The sequence below is a fragment of the Podarcis vaucheri genome, assembly GCF_965113315.1.
Source record: "Podarcis vaucheri genome assembly, chromosome: 8".
NCBI lineage: Eukaryota > Metazoa > Chordata > Lepidosauria > Squamata > Lacertidae > Podarcis > Podarcis vaucheri.
In genome coordinates, this window is record NC_138766.1 from 64,853,872 (window position 1) to 64,874,219 (window position 20,348).

Genomic DNA, 20,348 nt, shown 5'->3' on the forward strand with positions numbered 1-20,348 from the left:
ATGTCATGGCACGAATGCTTAGCTCCCCGTGGCTTGGTATCCTTAATATTGCTGGATATTTACGTTTATTTTCATTTTTTCTAACATAACGCTGGATTCATTGTACCCCTCAACGAAGCAAGAACCGCGAAAACTAGGTATTCCGTATAAAGCAATATTAAACCATCATGCTGGATTGTTCCCGAATCCAGATCCCTCCTAATGCAAAAATTTGGGGGGTGGGTGGGGTCAAACCCTAAAAATCAGTAAAATGCGAGTAACGTTGACCAGCCTCGATTCTGATGGACGGCAGCCCATGAAAACTTATCATAGAATAATAGAGTTGGGAGGAACCATGAGGGTCATGTAGTCCAACCCCTTGCAGTGCAGGAATATGCAGCTGTCCCATATGGGGATTGAACCTACAACCTTGTCATTATCAGCACCACACTCTAACCAGCTATCCAGGCTAATAATAATAGTCTTACAGTATTTGCATTTAGGTACCACGAGGGTCTTAAGGTTTCCCAAGTTTTCAACCGGGCTCTGATATAATAATACAGTCATACCTCATGTTACATCCGCTTCATGTTACGTTCTTTCAGGTTACGTCCCGCCGCGACCTGAAAGTACTGGAAAGTGTTACTTCCGGGTTTCGCCGCTCGCGCATGCACAGAAGCGCTAAATTGTGCTTCGCACATGCGCACAAGTACCAAATCAAGCCGCGCACCTGCGCATACGGCGCTTCAGGTTGCGCTCTTTTCATGTTGCGAATGGGCCTCCGTAACGGATCCCGTTCACAACCAGAGGTACCACCACTAATAAGAAGAAGAAGAAGAGGAAGAGGAAGAAGAAGAAGAAAAAGAAGAAGTTATTTATACCCTGCCCATCTGGTTGGGTTTCCCCAGCCACTCTGGGCGGCTTCCAACAAAAGATTAAAAATACATTAAAACATCAGTCATTAAAAACTTCCCTAAACAGGCCTGCTATCAGATGTCTTCTAAACGTCAGATAGTTTATATCTTTGACACCTGATAAAGCCCCAAACGAATCACTGCTCAACCCAGGAATGTAGGGAAGGAATGAGAACGAGGGCGCTGGCGAGCATGTGCAGAGTGCAGCGGCTGTCCCACGGCTTGGCTGGTTCTTCCTGCTGGGGCTCCCGTTTGAGAAGAGCCTCTCCGCGGGCGCCGCACGTTCCCCAGGTGGCAACACCTGTCGCAGGTACGTGTGGGTCACGTGGCTCGGCCGTCGGCCTCGGGAGCCGCCGCAACAGCAGCCACTTCCTTCCCCTCCTGGCGCTTCTCTGGCGCGTCTCTGGGCTTGTTTTCTAGGGAAGAGCTCTTAGGGAGTTGGGGGCGTCGAGGAGGCGCGATCGTATCCCTGGCAAAGGCGGCTGGTCCTCGGCGGGGCGAAGATGAGCAAGATCCACAAGTTTTTCAAGGGCGGAGGAGGCGCCAAGGGGAAAGGCAAAGGGGGCCCGAGCCCGCAGGAGGCTTTAGCCCGGCTGCGGGAGACCGAGGAGATGCTGACCAAGAAGCAGGAGTATCTGGAGGCGAGGATCCAAAAGGAGCTGGCGCTGGCCAAGAAACACGGCACCCGAGACAAGCGAGGTGAGCTTTGGCCCGGCTCAGGCCTTAAAAGGCACGATTTCAGGGTCAAGTTGGTCAAACTTTGTGGGGGAGGCGCTTTTAGGAAGCGGCGCCTCTGAACATGTGCAGAGCGCAAACGCTTTCGCGTCGGACTACCCGCTGCTTTCGCCCCAAACATTGTCGCTTTGGCGGTTGCGGTTCTCTCTCTTCCCACTCTTTAGGAATGTAATTGTCGATTCTGCTGTGTGTGGAGTGGAGAGACCGAAGAAGGCAGCTGTGTCATAAAGTGTATTGCACCAGAGGCAGTTTCAGCTGGGTTACTGGAATGTATAGCATTCTTTAAAGGAACCTTCCTCAACCTGGTTCCCTCTTGAAGTTCTGGACTACACGTCCTGTCATTCCTAACCATTTCCATGCTGCCTGGATCCGATGGGAGTTGTCGTCCAAAACAGCTCTCTAGATTAGTATGTGCTAAATAATTTTGCACTTGTATCTGTCTTTTACATTTTTCTGTTTATGTTGATCTATGCTTCTGCTGCGTATTACTTGGCTTTTGGAATCTTGCAATTTAAATCTTTGTTTTGTTTTTGTAAGCTGTCTTGGAGAGGAGTTGTTTTGCCTTGAAAGCTGGAGTATGCATCTTAGTAACTAAATAGTGCATTGGGTTTTGACTCAGAAGGCATAATTGGCTATTGCTCCCTGTGATTGCATCCAGTACAAGCTCCTTCCCATTCTTCTTTGCAATCATACCACGTGACAACTGAGTGCAGGGTGTACACATACATTATTTCCTATACAAAAGTGATGTCCTTTCCTGTTGCCAAGCTAGGATGCTTGCTCCCTAGAAATTCTACCTATGCTGCTCTCACACCCATTTCCTAGATAGAGAACCCATTTCCACATTAATGACCCCCCAAACTGTGTCTATATGATGCTATCTTTGTATACAGCCTCTTATTTCCCAATCACACTGCATCACAATGTGAACTTTATACCCACTAGAAAGTTTGTTACTTTGATCTTTGTTAGTTTAATAAGTAAATATACAACAAGAATAATCATTAAAATTAGTTTTCAGAAGTCCGCAGGAGCAGATTGTTTTAAAGATACTTTTGTATCAAAAAAATGATACCTTGCAATATGTATTACAGTGGTACCTCGGGTTACATACGATTCAGGTTACAGACTCTGCTAACCCAGAAATAGTGCTTCAGGTTAAGAACTTTGCTTCAGGATGAGAACAGAAATCGTGCTCTGGCGGCGCGGCAACAGCAAGAGGCCACATTAGCTAAAGTGGTGCTTCAGGTTAAGAACAGTTTCAGGTTAAGCACAGACCTTCGGAACGAATTAAGTACTTAACCCGAGGTACCACTGTATAAGGGACCACACCACTTCTAGATTTTGGGTTGTTAGTCCTGTATTTGGGCTGTAATCCTGAACACACTTGCCAGAGAGTAAATTTCATTATATGTAGCAGGACTTCCTTCTGAGTAAATATCCTTTGAATTGCACATCACCCTATACAAATGGGCTGAAGGCTAAGATTACAGTGGCTCTAGAGCTCATTTGCGACTATCATATATAATTGTTTTAAGTTTCTAAAATATTCCATCACTATGAGTAGTTCTAGATGTACGAAATATTGCAGATTAGTGACTTTTTTATTGTATCTACCGTAATTGTACGGTATTGTGCAACTAGGGTTTTTTCTTTTAGTTGCTGCATAAACTGTTACAAAAATAAACGGAAGATGATTGTGTGGTCTGTGCTGAAGTATATTCTTAGATTTGTTGTTGGTCTTTATTGTTTGGCTAGAATCTTAGTCAGAATTAGAACTGTACACAGTAATTTCAGTGTTTCTTTTGCCTGCATCCGTAGACCCACCCTAGCTAGCCAATAAAAATAGCTGGATGAAGTCATGTAGGTGTGTTTGAGATTTATATAACAGTACTTTGGAAGAATGGCTTTCTGGTTTGTGAGAGTGCTCCCCTTTCAACCTTCAATATAAAGGGAACTTGGGCAGGCCACTACATACTGTAGTTTCTTTGGAGTTAACCTCATTGAACTCTGTGGGGTTTTACTTCTGAATAAGCATTGCTACATCAGAAACTGGCATGAAGCAATCTAAACATTTGTTGTCATAGAATCATAGAATTGTAGAGTTGGAAGGGACCACAAGGGTTGTCTAGTGCAAACTCTTGCAATGCAGGAATCTTTTGCCCAACGTGGAGTTAGAGGTCAACATTGGCAGGAGGGAGGGAGAGGATGAGGATGAAGGGCAGTTGCAAAGCTGCCGCCCACGTCAGCGAATGCAGTCTCTTGCACAGATAGGCTGATCTTCCAAGCTAACCACAAAAGCTATGTGCTTCTATTGGTTATGGTTACCTGGGTGAAACTGTTAGCCTGTAGATGTTTGCGGCTGGTGAATTCTATCAGAAAGCCTTGATTCTCAAATATCTCTTTTGACCACAGTCTTACAATGCAATCCTATGCACTTCTACTCAAAACTATGAGTACAATGGGTAAATGGGTATAGTACTGCAACATCAATGAAATGAGAGCAGCTTGTGGTGGTGCAATAGTCTGATGACAATAGAATTGTTTGAAGACCATGTTGTGGGCATGCTTGGTAGATCATGGCATAATTGCAAAGCAAAGGCCAGGGCAGTTGAATGGATTCAGACAGCATACAAGCAACACTGAAAACCTAAGATTTATTCTTGATTATGTAAAAGAAAAGTAACAATTGCCCAATACGCTGCCTTATCTTGACCAAGAGTGCTTTAATTTAGACTGATATCAAAGCAATGTTTGACTGTACTGTTGTTTTGTGAAACAAGAATATAAAAACGCAGAGATTTCACAAAGGTTTTTAGCTAGGAAGTGGGTCAAGGAAATCTACCCTGATGTGTGAGCTGTAGATAAGAAAACTTTTGTTTTACTTACAGAAAGGGAGCCAGGGAACAAAGGCAAAGTTGGCACCTGCAGTTTTGTTGTTGGAACAGCCTTTAAAGTTATGCAGACATAGTCGTCTTCCAGAACTCAATAATATATAAACACTGGTTTTTCTACAGCTTTCCACATAATCTATCAAACCTTGGCCCGTTAGGCTTTGCGTGATGCTTCCAAAAGCACAATATGCTTCCATGTGTAATAGAAAGAGGAACATGGGGATAATAATTTTGTGATGAGAAACTGCTTAAAAACACATTGCAGATAAAAAAAACTTTTGAATTGAAATGTTAGCTATAGGGCTGGGGTGGGAAACCTAGGACCACATTTCCTTCTGAGAAACCTTTATGGGAGCCAAATGTCAACAGAGGGCAGGGCCAGAGGCAAAAGTGGGGCAGAGCAGCGACTGTGAATTTTACCCTTGTACAATAGGCTAGGTTCCACCCACTCACCCACCCTCTCCCTCCCTATCCTCAAAAGTTGCAGAACCATAAATAACTCTGAGAAAACAGACTACTTCCTCTAGGCTCCACCGTCTCATGCAGAACTTCAAAGGCTTAAAGGGCCTGGGCCTGGCGGCGGCCATTCCTCCTCCATCCCCTAGTCTCCCTACTGATGTCCTCCTCGTGTCTCTGGGAAGCTTGTGCAGAGTGGTACACTTGCCCCATGCCTTGGAGGACTAAGCTGTTTGGGGGCCCCAGCCAGGGGCCTGCCGGACTTACGCTGTCATGCCAAGAACAAGACTCTGGCCCTGGACCTCAGACAAGCTCTTCACGGGTCTAGTCGCTGGACCGGTGTAATGGGAGGCATCTGGATCAGAGGGGAATGCACCCATGAGGGTCCAGGGTTTGGTCCTGCTAGTTCTATCTGCTCCCCTCAATTACAGAGTTCCCTGGATCTCCAGCAGTTAGCTCAAAGCTCTGAATGTGATCTGGGTCCTTAGCTGATGCCTCTGCAGCCTCCAGCTCTGTGTCTTGATTGTTGTTGGATCCAGCGATTGTGGCAATCATGGGGACATTGTGGTTTCCATGTGTTTGTTTGTTTGTTTACTGCTCTTCATCCATAGACCTCAGGGTGGTTAACAACATTAAAATATAAGATAAAAACACAAAATACATAAGAAGAAGAACAACAACAAAACTCCCACAAACCAATAACCCCACTCTCCCCATTCCCATTCCTCCTTCCCTCTGCAGTCCCTGCTTGTCCTCAGCCTGCTGCAGAGGCTTCTCAAGTGCTCAAGGGGATTTTTGTACAAGCAGAAATCAATTGCACAAGCAATTCAGCACAAGTGGTCCTCACCCTTTGAATATAATTGCATTGTGTAAATCTTTTGTAAGCCACTTGAATAGCCTCTTGAGGCTACAAAGCCCAAACCTGGATACCCTTTTGATGCTATTTACTAAATAAATAAAGTAATTCAGAAAAGCAAATTTTCATAGAGTGGCACAGGCTTAGAAGGATTGTTGTCACTAATTATATCAACCTATATGCGGTAGATGTCCATGACATCCAGATCATAGAATGATGGCATTGTAGAGTTGCATGGGATCCCCGAGGGTCAACTAGTCCAACCTCATGCGATGCAGGAATCTCAACTAAAGCATCCATGACAGATGGCCTTCCAAGCTCTGCTTAACAACCTCCAAGGCAAGGAAGGAGTGTCCACCACCTCTCATGGGAGTTCGTTCTACTGCCGAACATCTCTTACTATCCGAAAGGTCTTTCTGTTGTTTAAGTCCGAATCTCCTTTCTTGTTACTTGAATACATTGGTTTGGCTCCTAGGCCTCCAGAGCAGGAGAAAACAAGCTTGCTCCATCTTCCATGGGACAGCCCTTTAGATATTTGAAGTCCTTTAGGTTATTAGAAAATAATCGCATTTGTATAAAGCAATGGGCATATTTTCCAACAAAATATTTTTCCTTGCACCAAATATTATTAGTTGATATTTGCTCAGAAAATGTAGCAACACTCTTGTCTAGAAGATGCATAGCAAGTTGCTGGTAAAGTTGAAGTATGGGATTAAAAGAAGAAGCCTGGGGGGCTGGTAATAGATAATTAAAATGTATGTACTGCTGGTGGTGTTTTGAGTGTCTCATGATGGTGATCCGCATTCCATGTGTTTGACTTAGCCATCCTGACTGTTGTTACTTGAGGTTGGGCAATGCAAGAGTCAGGCAATGATGCAAATGTTTCATGTTACTGTAGAACAAGCCTAGCAACATGTTATTAAGAACCATAGCGAGGCTGACGTGCACCCATAAATATCTCAAATACCGCTTTGTTCCAGTCTTCTAGGAAGTTGCTTCCTAAGTTTCATTTGCAAACTACAAAATATAAAAAGAGGCAATAGCTTACGAATTTCTTATTATAAAATGCACAATTGGTTCTCCCCAAGATTTGATGCATTGGTGCATAAGAACCACATTCGATTTGAAGCAGGAGATCCATCATCAGGATTTGCTGTAGTCTGTAAAAGTCAAATTAGCAGCCCACTGGTGGGGAGGGGGACTTAAGAGTGAGACCATCATGGTCCTGGGGAAAAGGGAATTAAGCCTTTCTTCTTGATTGGTTTCCTGATTACCGTAAAATGCTGCTTCATTTGTTTTGTCAGGCAAAATACCGACGTATTGAATGGGTATCTGATTTTTTGTTGTTTCTTTGGAAGGGTGAGATTATAGCTGGGAAAATGATACGAAGAGAAGAGTTTGACTCCATTCCTCCAGGACCATAATCCTGCTGCAGTCTCTACCTTCCTGCCCAGTGCATGTCTTGCTCTGGACCAGAAATTCAATTTGGTTGTCATTTAAGGAGTGAACCTGTCGAATCCACGCTTTCTGAAACAATGTGCAAAACCAAATGCAACCATCCTTCAAAATTCACACTTTCCTCCAGTTTCTCCAGACAAGTAATGCATATGTAAATGTGCGTATTAGGGGAAAGTTTATCTAAAAAGCATATACAGTCGTACCTCAGCTCCTGAACACCTTGGGAGTCGAACGTTTTGGCTCCTGAATGATCAAAAACCGGAAGTTTTGAACATTCTTTCGGAAGCCAAACGTCCAACTGGGCTTCCACAACTTCTGATTGGCTGCAGGAGCTTCCTGCAGCCAATCAGGAGCCACGTTTTTGGAAGCTGAACGTTTTGGAAGTCGAATGGACTTCTGGAACGGATTCTTTTTTATTTCTGAGGTATGACTGTATTTGTGAAAATACCATTACATTAGCAAAAATACTTTACAAAAATGTGTAAAAAAGGCAAACATGCATACAAAAATGTGCTTATTGGGGGAAAATTGTACTAAAATATTGATGGATTTTCATGAGGCCTTTAAAAAAAATAAATTGCAAACTGATGTGGAAATGTGAAGAATTGAACTTAAGACTGGACAACTGAGAAACAATAATGGACAGATTCAGCCACTGAGAGAATTGTTTTGTAACTTCCCGAGAGTTTTATGAAAAAAAAGCACCTTCTTCAGAACAGGAGTGGCTCAGATCTGCTCCTGCTATTCTTGTAACACAGTAGGTTATCCTGTGTAATAACTTCAGCTGGGAAACTTTGTGTGAATTTCTAATCTCATGCCGAGAGAAAACAGGGCTTAGTTCCTTAGAGTTGTCCTTAAGCCACAACTCAGAGCCATAATCAGTTCTCCCTTAGTATGAATGCCTTTAAGCCATTAATCAACTCCAGAACTGATCCAGCGGCAGTCCACATGAGGCGTACAAAGTCGGCACCTCCTAGTCCTGACACATGAGTTAAGAGCCCTAAGGATAAATATTTGTCAAATGGTGTGCAGTGGAGCTGATCTACTTCTTTTAAGTGTAAATATTGAGTTTATTGGAACTGTGGTAAAGGAAGCTCTGTGAGATTTGCTTAAAAACATATTATCTTTATAGAGGGTGGAAACCTTCTCATTTCATTGGTTAACTTTCTCCCCTAAGTTTATACTGAACATGCTAGCATTGCTTCATTTTGTCTCATATGAGATGGGCTGTATCAGAAGTAGACATAGGAAGCTGCCTTACATTGGGTCAGACACTTAGTCCACCCAACTCAGTATTGTCTGCACTGACTGGCAGCTGCTCTCTAAGATTTCAGGCAAGATTTCCCTGCTTGGAGATGCTGGAGACTGAACCAGATGCAAAGCACATGCTCTAACACCAAGTTATCAGTTTTTCCTTCACTCATAAGTAGCCCTTCCCAACATGTAAGTGTAAACTGAATTGACAGACTATTTTTACCTGTTACCTTAAAAAAAGAAAGAAAGAAAGAAAAGGAATGTTGTTTAAGCCTGTTGATATTTTGTGGGAGGGGGTCTTGTTTTTGTTTGTTACAGTGGCATGTATTTTTGTGTTTTTATGTTGTTTTTTATTTTAACATAACTTTATTGAAATTCATAAATGACATACATAATATACACACTCTTAATTTGACAAAAATGAAAACAATCATGTACTGATACTCTTCTTTGGATTCACAAAAATTAAACTTACTTTAAATTTATACAATCTCTTTTTTCCTATCTTTTTACTGTGGTTTTTATGTTGTAAATGGACCTGTGATCATCAGATGAGAAGGGTGTTAATAGAAATTTAAATACCTCAGGTTACAAACACTTTGGGTTACAGACTCCGCTAACCCGGAAGCAGTACCTCGGGTTAAGAACTTTGCCCCAAGATGGGAACAGAAATTGTGCGGTGGCAGTGTGGCGGCAGTGGGAGGCCCCATTAGCTAAAGTGGTACCTCAGGTTAAGAACGGTTTCAGGTTAAGAAGGGACCTCTGGAACAAATTAAGTTCGTAACCAGAGGTACCACTGTAAATGTATTAAAGTAAATACTAACAAATCATGAGTAGAGCCCTATTCATGTGAAAGAACTTTTTCTTTCCATAGTTGCTTTTGTTCCTTACCCTCCCCGCACCAATAAACCCCCTCATTTCTGCTCCAGTAGATTGGGGAACCTCTGGTGTGTGTGTGCTGTAGCTAGTAAAAAATTGACAAATAGCTGCTGGGGAACAGAACTTTCTGGAATCCTGCCTATTGTTACGCCATGATCATTGAGTTTTGTGGAAATAATTGTGGTTTAATGATTGGTAGAGAATTCATTGCATTTCCATTTGCTTCTACATTTTAGTTTGAAGGGTACAGTTTTGTGTATACAGCTGTAGCCTCTGCCTTACTAGACTGTACGCTTGCTGTATTTTCTTTCTCTAAAGGAAGTTTTCATTTTATTTTTTGAATACAACTGTTGTACCAAATGAATACTTCTGTAATTAGAGAAGTATCCAATATCAAACTCTACCCTTGATATTTCTCTTACTACTGCAATTTTGAAATTGTCACTCTTTAAAATCGCAGCACTCTTAAAGAAAAAATAAACAACTAAAGATAAATCTATATAGTCTTGCGACCTGTGATGTTATGTTTATTTCCTCAGATTACTCTCTGTTTCTTCTCTGGCTTTCTTCTGTTTCTGAAATCTTTGGAGTGGGAACCTTCTTTTTCCGGTCTTTCAGAATATCTTGTCTGTGAAGTAAGTTACTCTCCAATATTGTGAAACCATCAGGTTAGGTTATATTGACTGTACAGTAAACAACAAAAGTGCATTTGCCAATTAATAAATAAATGGTTATACTGATAAGCAAAGCCAGATTCATGAGCCTGTCTTATCCACTGTTGTGAAGCAGACAGACAGAGGCTCAGACTCTGACTTTCCAGAGTGTTGGTTGGTCTTTCACACCTCTGCAATTGGCAGTCCTATGTCTACTTTTTATTTTCATTTCTGAAACTGCATATATATTTCTGACTGGATGGGGCCATACAGTCTTTAGAAGGCTGAGATTTTTTTTTTGGTATAACAGCATAATGGTTTCATATACCGATATTTATCTGTATACAATTCAGGGTCAAGCTGAAGGGAGCGGCCTCTGTTTTAGGATGTTTTGGATTTCGAATTTCATGAGTTTTTAAAACGCCTGTGGAGGCAGGAATGAGGAACCTATAGCTGTCCAGTCCTTGTTGGACTCCAACTGCTATCCGGCTCAGCCGACATGGCTGTTGGTCAAGAATGAAGAGAGTTGTAATCTGGAGGGCCACAGGTTCCCCACTGGCTTAAGGAGATTCGTATGATCCAAAGACATATATCTATGACTATATGTTTTTATTTCGATAAATCTACCCATTTGTAGGGGGATGCGGGTGGCGCTGTGGGTTAAACCACAGAGTCTAGGACTTGCTGATCAGAAGGTCGGTGGTTCAAATATCTGTGACGGGGTGAACTCCTGCTGCTCGGTCCCTGCTCCTGCCAACCTAGCAGTTCGAAAGCACGTCAAAGTGCAAGTAGATAAATAGATACCACTCCAGCGGGAAGGTAAACAGCATTTCCGTGCGGTGCTCTGGTTTGCCAGATGCAGCTTAGTCATGCTGGCCACATGACCCGGAAGCTGTACGCCGGCTCCCTCTGCCAATAAAACTCCAGAGTCGGCCACAACTGGACCTAATGGTCAGGGGTCCCTTTACCTTTACCTTTACCCATTTGTAAAAATGACTGTACATATGCTAAAGCTAAAGGGAATGGATTCTGTCTTCCTAAAAAATCATATTATAAAGGCACTAGCTGTTCAGATTCTTATGGAGTTTCCTGGCATGAACTCATTCCATGCTGCAGTTGTTGGACTGGTTGAACTGGGTCGTTCTTGAAGCGTGGAATCTTCTTATTTTGGCCACAGCGAACCAAAGAAATCCCAGTTCTGTTTATGCACACCTGCTGCTCAACAACTTCGTTTGGGTTGAATGCAGCAGTTATTTTTCTCCCCCACCACTGACTTCACATGCCAGTGAAATCTCTAAGCATTTTATTGTCATTAGATCCCATTAAGGAAATGAATTAAGGCTGATCTTTTTCCTCACCAGCCTCCTTCACAAATACAGCAGCAGAGCTGTATTATTCTGTGAGACACTCCCAGTTTCCTGAGTGGCACTAAGTTCAAAGTACAATACTGCTCAGAGTTTCACTTTGTTTCAGAGAACAGATCAGTGGAGAATCAGGGTGTTCTAAAATCAGTGCCTTTTTTCTGGGGATACTCAGACCCTAAACATTTTGTGAATCTTTCTACTTTTGTCCATTTACTGTGTTTATTTTTCCCAATTTGAACTATAAAATGGTGATTTTCTTGAGTCAAAATGAGAGTACCCCTAGACATTTTTAAAGAAAAAAAGCAGTCTAAAATATTTGCTTCCCCCCACCACCAGTTTTTGTTTTTTGTTTTTTTAGGCTGTAGCCTCTTTCAGTCTCCCTGCTGATTTTCCAAATGTGTAATTTTGCAGATAATAAATTGGGGGCAGCAGGGCTGGGACCAATTTTAAAGATTTTCTAATTAGTTTTATTCCCTGGAATTATTTTGATCACACTTCCATGGATTTGTCCTGGCAAGTTCCATTCTGGAAGCAATGCTAGAAATACAGAATTTGCAGCATCTGTGGCAGATTCTGGTTAAAGCAGATTCCGGACACACTGTTCTAGAGTTCATAGGGCTCCTGATACCTAGCTTTGCCAAAGCTGATGAACCAATTCCTACCACTCTGCTTGTGTTTTGATGTGGCTGCTGCATCCTTCATAAAAGGGTGGGCCATTTAGGGCAGGGGACCCTAAGAAATACGGTGGAAGGAACTGCATGATCTCTGGAATCCTTAAATTGTGCCCTTTTGTAGAGACCCTAATACCTGATTTAAGTAAAGCTTTGGGGCGGAAACACTCACAAAGCAGAAAACAAAACAAATAGCCACAATTCACAAGTAAGTCTTGCATTCATCCAAGGGGATTTTCCCACTTTCCCCAACTGAACACCATTTATTTCTGCCCTCCTCCTCCTTTGCTTTGTAACCAGTTTCTATTGAGACAGATTTCGAGATGTGAATGCCAGAAAGCCCTACTGGTAATGTGGAATTAGTTGTTTCTTTCTCTGGAATGTGCCTCTGAAAGTATCCCATGTGTGTGCTTTTTGTATCTTATCTCTGAAATATCAACATCTTGCTTTTATCTTGACAACATTTTATCCCTTAGAATGTTGTTGCCTCATTTTCCTCATATAGATTGCGTTGCCTCTTGAAAGCTATGGAGGGACCCTGGGTTTTTTGTGTGTGTGGCCTGATGGATTCCTAAGCCCTCTTCCTTTCTTTATTTTTATCTACTACTCTGCCTTGTTTGGTGTGAAGCAGCACCATTTGCACTGCATTAGGACAGGGGTAGGGAACCTGTGGCCTCCCACACATTGCTGGACTCCAGCTCCCATCAGTCCCAGCTAGTGGTCAGGGTATGCTGGGAGTTGCAGTGCAGCTGCCTCTGGAGGATCACAGGTTCCCCGCAGCTGCATCACGAAAAGCTCTCCTGCTAACCTCTCCTTGTTACACCAACAGCTGCACTGCAGGCACTGAAGAGGAAAAAGAGATACGAGAAACAGTTGACCCAAATTGATGGGACCCTTTCCACCATTGAATTCCAACGCGAAGCCCTCGAAAATTCCTACACTAACACGGAAGTGTTCAAGAACATGGGCTATGCAGCCCAAGCGATGAAAAAGGTGCATGAAAACATGTAAGTGGAAAACACACTGTCAGCTGTCCATTGGAAATGCCCTTCGATGTTAAGGTTAACATTGGGTTTGTTTTGGTTTGTGCTGTTGTTTTCGTTAGATCCTCAGGTGTGGTAAGATTTTATGGGTAGACATTAGGGGCTGAGTGTGGTATTTTTGGCTCCTGTGGTGTTTTTGCAGGCCCCGTGGCAGTCCAGATTAACATGATTAGCTGCTCCCTGTAGTCTGTGCTGCACTGAGATTCTGGTGTGCAAAGCATGTGCTGAACTGATGAGCTGCAAGGGTGTCCTTCCTTTCCATTTTAGGTTATGGCCAATTTCTTTGTGTGTGGGGAGGGATTATTCTAAAACGAAACAAGCGAGCAAGTTCATGTTCTGGGGGTATTAGACTACTACAGTGTAATGTATGTGGGGCTGCCTTTGGAAACTGCCTTTGGAAACTACAGCGGCAAGGATACTAACTGGTCATTGCCAACACACCTCAGTTGTGCTTAAAAAGCTCCGGTAGCTACCATCTGTTTCAGACTACACTTCAGAGGGCTGGTGCTTAGCCCTACATGGCTTGGGATGTGGATTCTAGAAGGAACCTCTTCCCTCGCATCAACCTGCCTGTGTTCTGAAATTGGTCGTGGTGACTAGGGGTGAGGGTCCAATGTTGTGGCAGCCCTTATAGCATTTTCTCACCAGGGAGGCTTGCCTTATACTTAAGCTGGAAGGCTGCGTCCACAGTGTCCCTTTTGCTAGTTAAAGGGACTGAGATCCTGTGCTGACTTTGATGCTGAACTCCAGCAGCTCAGAAGAGATTTTTGTGTGTGGAGGTGGTGAGGGAAACAGGCTCTGCAGGGGAAAAGAGTAAAGGCAAAAATCATCTTGCCCCTTCCTCCATAGTGAATAGAACTCTGATGTGCCAAGTCTGACTCCAACCCAAAGTCTCTTAGGCACCAGCTGAATCTGCTATTTTCCTGGGCTTTTTAACATCTATTGCCGCATTGCAGGGGGTTGGTCTACATGATCCTCAGAGTCCCTTTCAACTCCACAGTTCTATAATTCTGTAGATGTTCTGCTTGTTTTTCTATTGCTTCTCTTTATTCTGCTGTTCTTTGGTGCTTCATGATACTTCTGTGGTTTTTGTCTGTTTTCTGTCCCACCCTGGTAACTTTATAAAATGTTCATGCGTGGCATACAGGTTCATTAAATCAACGTTTGTCTCTTCAGGGACTTGGACAAAATTGACGACATGATGCAAGATATCACTGAACAGCAAGATATCGCTCAGGAAATCACAGAAGCTCTTACCAGAAAAGTTGGTGATGACTTTGATGAGGTTGGTAATGAAATTAAGGACATAAACTAGATGCAGACTAAATATCACTGCTTAATTTTATGCTCGATAAAATCTTGTCAGGCTAGATGCCAAGCACTTAACACCTGTCTTTAAGTGCACTTCAGTTCTCAGTTGACTGAGGAGATAACAGTTTAAATGGTGGGAAATTGGACTCAGTACTTCCCTGAAGAAAATTTTCAGAACTATATGCGAGACATGTTAATGCACACACCCAGCGAAGTTTAATGGTCTTTGAATCACAGAATTGTAGTGTTGGAAAGGGACCCTGAGAATCATCTAGTCCAATCCTCTGCAATGCAGGAATCTCAATTAAAGCAAAGCCTCTACTACAAAAAAGGCTCTGTACATGCGTATGGTGTGGTGCTTTGATTTGTAATTGATTGTAGAGTCCTGAAGATAAGTCTATAGTCAAAAATAATACTAGTCCATTTCCCACATACAGTGGAACTTTGGTTCTTGAATGCTTTGGTACTCAAACATTTCTGCTCTCGAAAACCCGGAAGTAAGTGTTCCGGTTTTCAAACGTTTTTTTGAAAGCCAAATGTCTGATGCAATTGTCGGCTATTGTTTCCGGGGTGCCTGGACCAATCGGAAGCTGCGCTTTGGTTTTTGAATGTTTTGGAAGTCAAACGGACTTCCAGAATGGATTATGTTTGAGAACCAAGGTACCACTGTATATCAGCTGACATGTGGGGCCATAAATCATGCTTCCTGCTTGGATCAGTTGTATGAGCAGCCAGTCCAGTTGCATCTCCACCTGCCCCCACACCTGCTATCACATATGACATCAGGTGTGCAGCAGGTGGACGAGATATGGAGACAGTGGCACTGTGAACCAAATAATGATGACTGGCAAACCAGATATGGCCCCTGGCGCAGAATTTCCCCACTTCTGACCTATGCCAATCATGACATGACAACAACCCATTTTCCAGTTTAATAAAGCTTCCCTCCCTGATTGCCTGGAGCAGATACTTACTTGCTACTGGCAAGTAGGCGAGTGGCTGTTTACATGGCTGCCATTATTAGTCTCTTGAGATAGTGGACCCTGTTTCTCAAAACATAACCTTCCATTTTAAAAAAAAAAACTTTCAGGATGAGCTGTTGGCAGAACTGGAAGAACTGGAGCAAGAAGAACTCAATAATAAAATGGCAAATGTTCGACTACCAAGTGTACCAGCTACGCCACTGCCATCCCATCCTGGTAAACTTTTTTATTTCTTATGTTAAGCTGTCTGCTAATGATATATGATATAGAATGATACAGGTGAAATAAATTTTAGTATATATATCCTGAAATTGTCAAGATTTCTGGTTGGATGAACGGGAAGAATCGAGACAGAATACACTAAGTAAAGAACAGGGGTTTTTTTAGCACTGAGGTTCAAGACCCAAGACCTGGGGCTTACCTGGCACTCTGTGAGTAGTTCTAGTGCATACCTTCAATTGACATCCTCCATGATGATGATGAGTCTTGTATTTCAAGTGATATAATTAGAATTTGGATCAGGTGCATGATGGCTATGGCCAAGACTTCCCATTGAGTCATCATGTTTGTACCTTGTCTTTATATTCTAACAGTTCTTGCACATCTCTTTGTTACAGCATCTTCAAGGAAAAGGGTGGAGGATGAAGATGATATGCAGCAGCTTGCGGCATGGGCTTCTTAACAGCAATCTGCAGAGTTATGGAAAACGCCATGGAAGAAGTTTATGGAACAGTGTTTTGTTTTATACAGAGCATGGCTGTGTTTGATACAGTCCGGCATTGGTCCCTGGTGGGATTTTATGTCTGTATGTATGTGTATATGTACACATGTATGTATATGTGTGTGTGTCTGTATTTTTAAGAGAGCCAGGATTACTTAAGACCTGTACTTGAAGTGTGCCTTCTTCTTCAGATGCAGCCTCATATGAATTTCTTTTTTCATACAGAAGAAATCTGATTATTTTTTTATATTACCAGTGAAAATTGACTGGGGTAGTCTATTACTACTACACAGTATTATCCTTTGACTCTGAAAGCTCTGTGTATAGGTACAGGCATGCATGCTTATTACCTGAATTAATTGGTTCTGTTCCATAGAAACTTTCAAAACTGAGAGCCGATATATGCAGCTCTCCCAGGCTGTTGCTTTTCCTCTTTTGTACGTACTGACTTTTGCTTGTACAGGTTGCAAACCCTGTTTGCTGCAGAGGATGGTATGAGCAGGCATGTTTCTAATATAGAGCAACATCCTCTGTAGAGTTTTGAACAAGTTTGGAGTTGTTTGAATATGTGGTCCATTTGGTTCCACTAGGTAGAGATGAAGGAGAAATTTGATTTCGTTTGCATTTTAATGCACACCTCCCCAAACAACACACAAGCCGAAATGCACTTATCCTTCAATATTTGCACTTTTCTGAATTTTGCAATGCAGTTTTCCAACCAAAAGGTGTAATAAATGTGTCTGTTAGGAGAGTTTGCATTAAAATGTGTTACATTAGGAGAAATTGCCTTCACAAATATGTATAACAGAAGAACCTCACAAACCGATTTGGAACTATGATGAACCTATTTTAAAATCTGACAAACCACCAACTGGGAGGCACCAAAATTGGCAGATCCATCTACCCCTACAGGTTGTCGTGAAAATATTTGCCTAAGTCCTGCCAGAGTTTTGTGCTGTTGGATTTCTTTGCTTTCTATGGGAGTTTCCTTCCATGTAGCTACTTGTTCACTCAGGGTCCTATATGGAAGAGTCAAAGACTGATGTGGCACCTTAAAGACTAGGACACTATCTTTGTCAAGCGTATACAGTGGTACCTCGAGTTACATACGCTTCAGGTTACAGACTCCGCTAACCCAGAAATAGTACCTCGGGTTAAGCACTTTGCTTCAGGATGAGAACAGAAATCGTGCTCCAGCGGCGTGGTGGCAGCAGGGAGGCCCCATTAGCTAAAGTGGTGCTTCAAGTTAAGAACAGTTTCAGGTTAAGAACACACCTTCGGAACGAATTAAGTACTTAACCCGAGGTACCACTGTATATAGAAAGCCAACTTGGGTCTTGTATAGGCACATAACACATGAAAAGCTCTGCAGTCTAAAATGCTGGATACAGTTTGGCTTGCTATAAGTGGCTAAATTCCACCGAGTTTTCGTGTGTTTCATTGCTAAAATGGAGTTAATTTTAGCCAACAAAGGTAGTTGAGTGGAGCATGTTTGATGGGGGGGGGAGGCAGGTGGGCTGAGAAACCAGTTTATAATGGGTGTTTGGTTATGTGACCAGCCGACTTAAAACTGATTTTATCAAACTGTTTTAGCATGGAGGTTACAGTCCACTAAATCAAAGGGCTGACTTTGTGCTGGAGAATAGTGGGCAGAGAATGGCGGAGAATCTTCTGTTCCCCTCTTCCCACTTAGCTTTCTTTTAACACTGAACCTTTCATATTGCCGTGCCTATTATCAAATGGAGAATCTTAATAGGTTTTTAAGGTTGTGGATTTTGAAATGTCCTCCTTACACTCATTCAGTTTCTTTTTTTCCTTTTTGCCTGAATGAAACACATTACAGTGGAATAATTTATATAACTTGAAGTACCAAATTTCAAAGAGGGTCATTTTTTTTGACCCGGGAGAAACAGAGCTGGGTTTCAGATGATTGGATAATGAAGGTGCAAATAAAGATATTGTCTGAAAATATTTGTGTTTGACTTGGCAATTGTTTTTCCTATCTTGCTGTAAAGCAGGGGTGGGAAACCTTTGGCCCCTTCAAATATTGTTTGAATAATAATATAATATAATATAATATAATATAATATAATATAATTAATATAATATAATATAATATAATATAATATAATATAATATAATATAATATAATATAATATAATATAATATATACCCCACCCATCTGGCTGGGTTTCCTTAGCCACTCTGGGCGGCTTCCAGCAAAATATTAAAATATAACAATTCATCAAATATTAAAAACTTCTCTAAACAGGGCTGCCTTCAGATGTCTTCTAAAAGTCAGATAATTATTTATTTCTTTGACATCTGATGGGAGAGTGCCACTGAGTCCAAACCAGCTTGGCCAATGGCAACACAAATTATTTTTAAAGGATGTGATATTAATATGGCTTAATACTCCTATGCTTTGGTTCATCATTATTGGGGATGAGTTACACATATTTTCTTCACCCTGATGACTGATGCTTAATCATGTAATACCCTGGAAAATATGACACTCATACCCAACATCAAGTAGTAATTCTTTCATGGATCAGGAGGTAGGTGGATCTCTGGGTGATTTGCAACAGATTTGGCAAAGATTTCTGGTTTTAAGTTGTTCAATAATAGCAAATTTGACTGCTTAAGTGAAAGCAGCTTGGATAAGAATTGTGAGCCAAGGTCTATTCTGGTACAGTACTCAAAACAAATCCTGTGCTCAGCAGCAGCTCAGAGCCACTGTAAATTATTGTAAATATGTATTTTTAGTACCTGGCTCTAGGTAGTGGATGTTCAGGTTCAAATACAAGCAGATTGTGTAGTTCGAAAACCTGCTCCCTCTGCTGTAAATGATCCTTTGGCTGTGTGTGTGTGTGTGTGTGTGTAGAGAGAGAGGGGGGGGGCTGCATTCAGGAGAGCCTAAAAAAGCTTTTGTGTGTACAACTGTTTGAATCCTGACAAGCATCCACTATGACAAGTATATTTATATAGATTTTGGATATAGAAAGCATGAGCTGTTGAAATCCTTCGATAAAATGATTTTAAAAATTATTTTAAGTTAAAATGCTATTGGTGCAAATTATTTTTCTGCAGTTTATATATAGAGTCATGGCACATTTTGGCATGTTCTCTCTCTGTCTCCAATTTCTTCTTTATTTTTATTTTTTTAAAACAACAACAACCCCAAAACTAGCTAAAAGTTGCTTGGTAATGTTGTTTCTCCTGATAGGTGCAAAGCAAGCAAGCTGAGGCTGAAGTCTTATTAACTAGGAATTGCATCATAGTGGATCAGGTGTTGCTTTTCTTTAGGTAGAGTCAAAGTATACAGTCCTACTTGGGTGTAAACTCAGTGGGACTTTCTTCTAAGTATAGATGCATGCGGTCTACAGAACTGCTGGACAGATCTTGTAAGACTGGTGGAAATCACACTCTAGAAATCCATCTTAAAGACACAGAGCCTTTCTGTGTTGTGCTCCAAAGTGCAACTGAAGCTTTCAGAAGGAAAGCTGCCCTCCTCATTTTAATGAAATACTAGAATCTCTGCAAAATAATAATAATGCTAAAGGTAAAGGACCCCCGACAGTTAAGTCCAGTTGGGAACAACTCTGGGGTTGCAGCGCTCATCTCACTTTACTGGCCAAGGGAGCTGACGTTTGTCCACAGACAGTTTTTCCGGGTCATGTGGCCAGCATGACTAAGCTGCTTCTCGCGCAACAGAACACCCAAACCAGAGCAGCACACGGAAATGCCATTTACCTTCCCACCAGAGCGGTACCTATTTATCTACTTGCACTTTGCCGTGCTTTTGAACTGCTAGGTTGGCAGGAGCTGGGACCGAACAACGGGGATTCGAACCACCGACCTTCTGATCAGCAAGCTCAAGGCTCAGTGGTTTACATCACAACACCACCCACGTCCCAATAATAATGCTAGATTGAAACAATTGTTATAACTTCTAGAACCACTCACCTGCATCATGGTAACGGCCTTTGGACCAAGTTAATATGTATGAGAGAGATGCATGTTAAATGTCTTTTTTTTAAAAAAGAGGAAAATGGGAGGTATTTTGCTGGCCTGTAGGTGGCACTCTGAATTCAATAACAAATGTTAAACTTGCTTGACCACTTTTGCTTGAAGATCTGCTCATGCTAGGCTCCCTTACATGAGGAAATCAGCATAA

General features: G+C 42.0%; 1 protein-coding gene across 2 annotated transcripts; it reads left to right on the forward strand.

Moving 5' to 3' along the window:
- The first annotated feature begins 1,019 nt into the window (after positions 1-1,019).
- On the forward strand, positions 1,020-18,142 carry CHMP4C (charged multivesicular body protein 4C). 2 transcript variants are annotated; one of them, XR_014222184.1, is made up of 6 exons: positions 1,020-1,592; positions 12,943-13,120; positions 14,333-14,441; positions 15,558-15,666; positions 16,068-17,263; positions 17,493-18,142. XR_014222184.1 is itself a non-coding variant. In XM_082234042.1 (5 exons), exons 1-5 carry the CDS (start codon positions 1,397-1,399, stop codon positions 16,130-16,132), a joined length of 657 nt encoding a protein of 218 aa, XP_082090168.1. In that variant the 5' UTR covers positions 1,020-1,396; the 3' UTR covers positions 16,133-18,142. The 2 variants fall into 2 exon arrangements, 1 of the variants encoding a protein (XP_082090168.1); XM_082234042.1 differs by having other exon boundaries at positions 16,068-18,142.
- Positions 18,143-20,348: the final 2,206 nt, after the last annotated feature.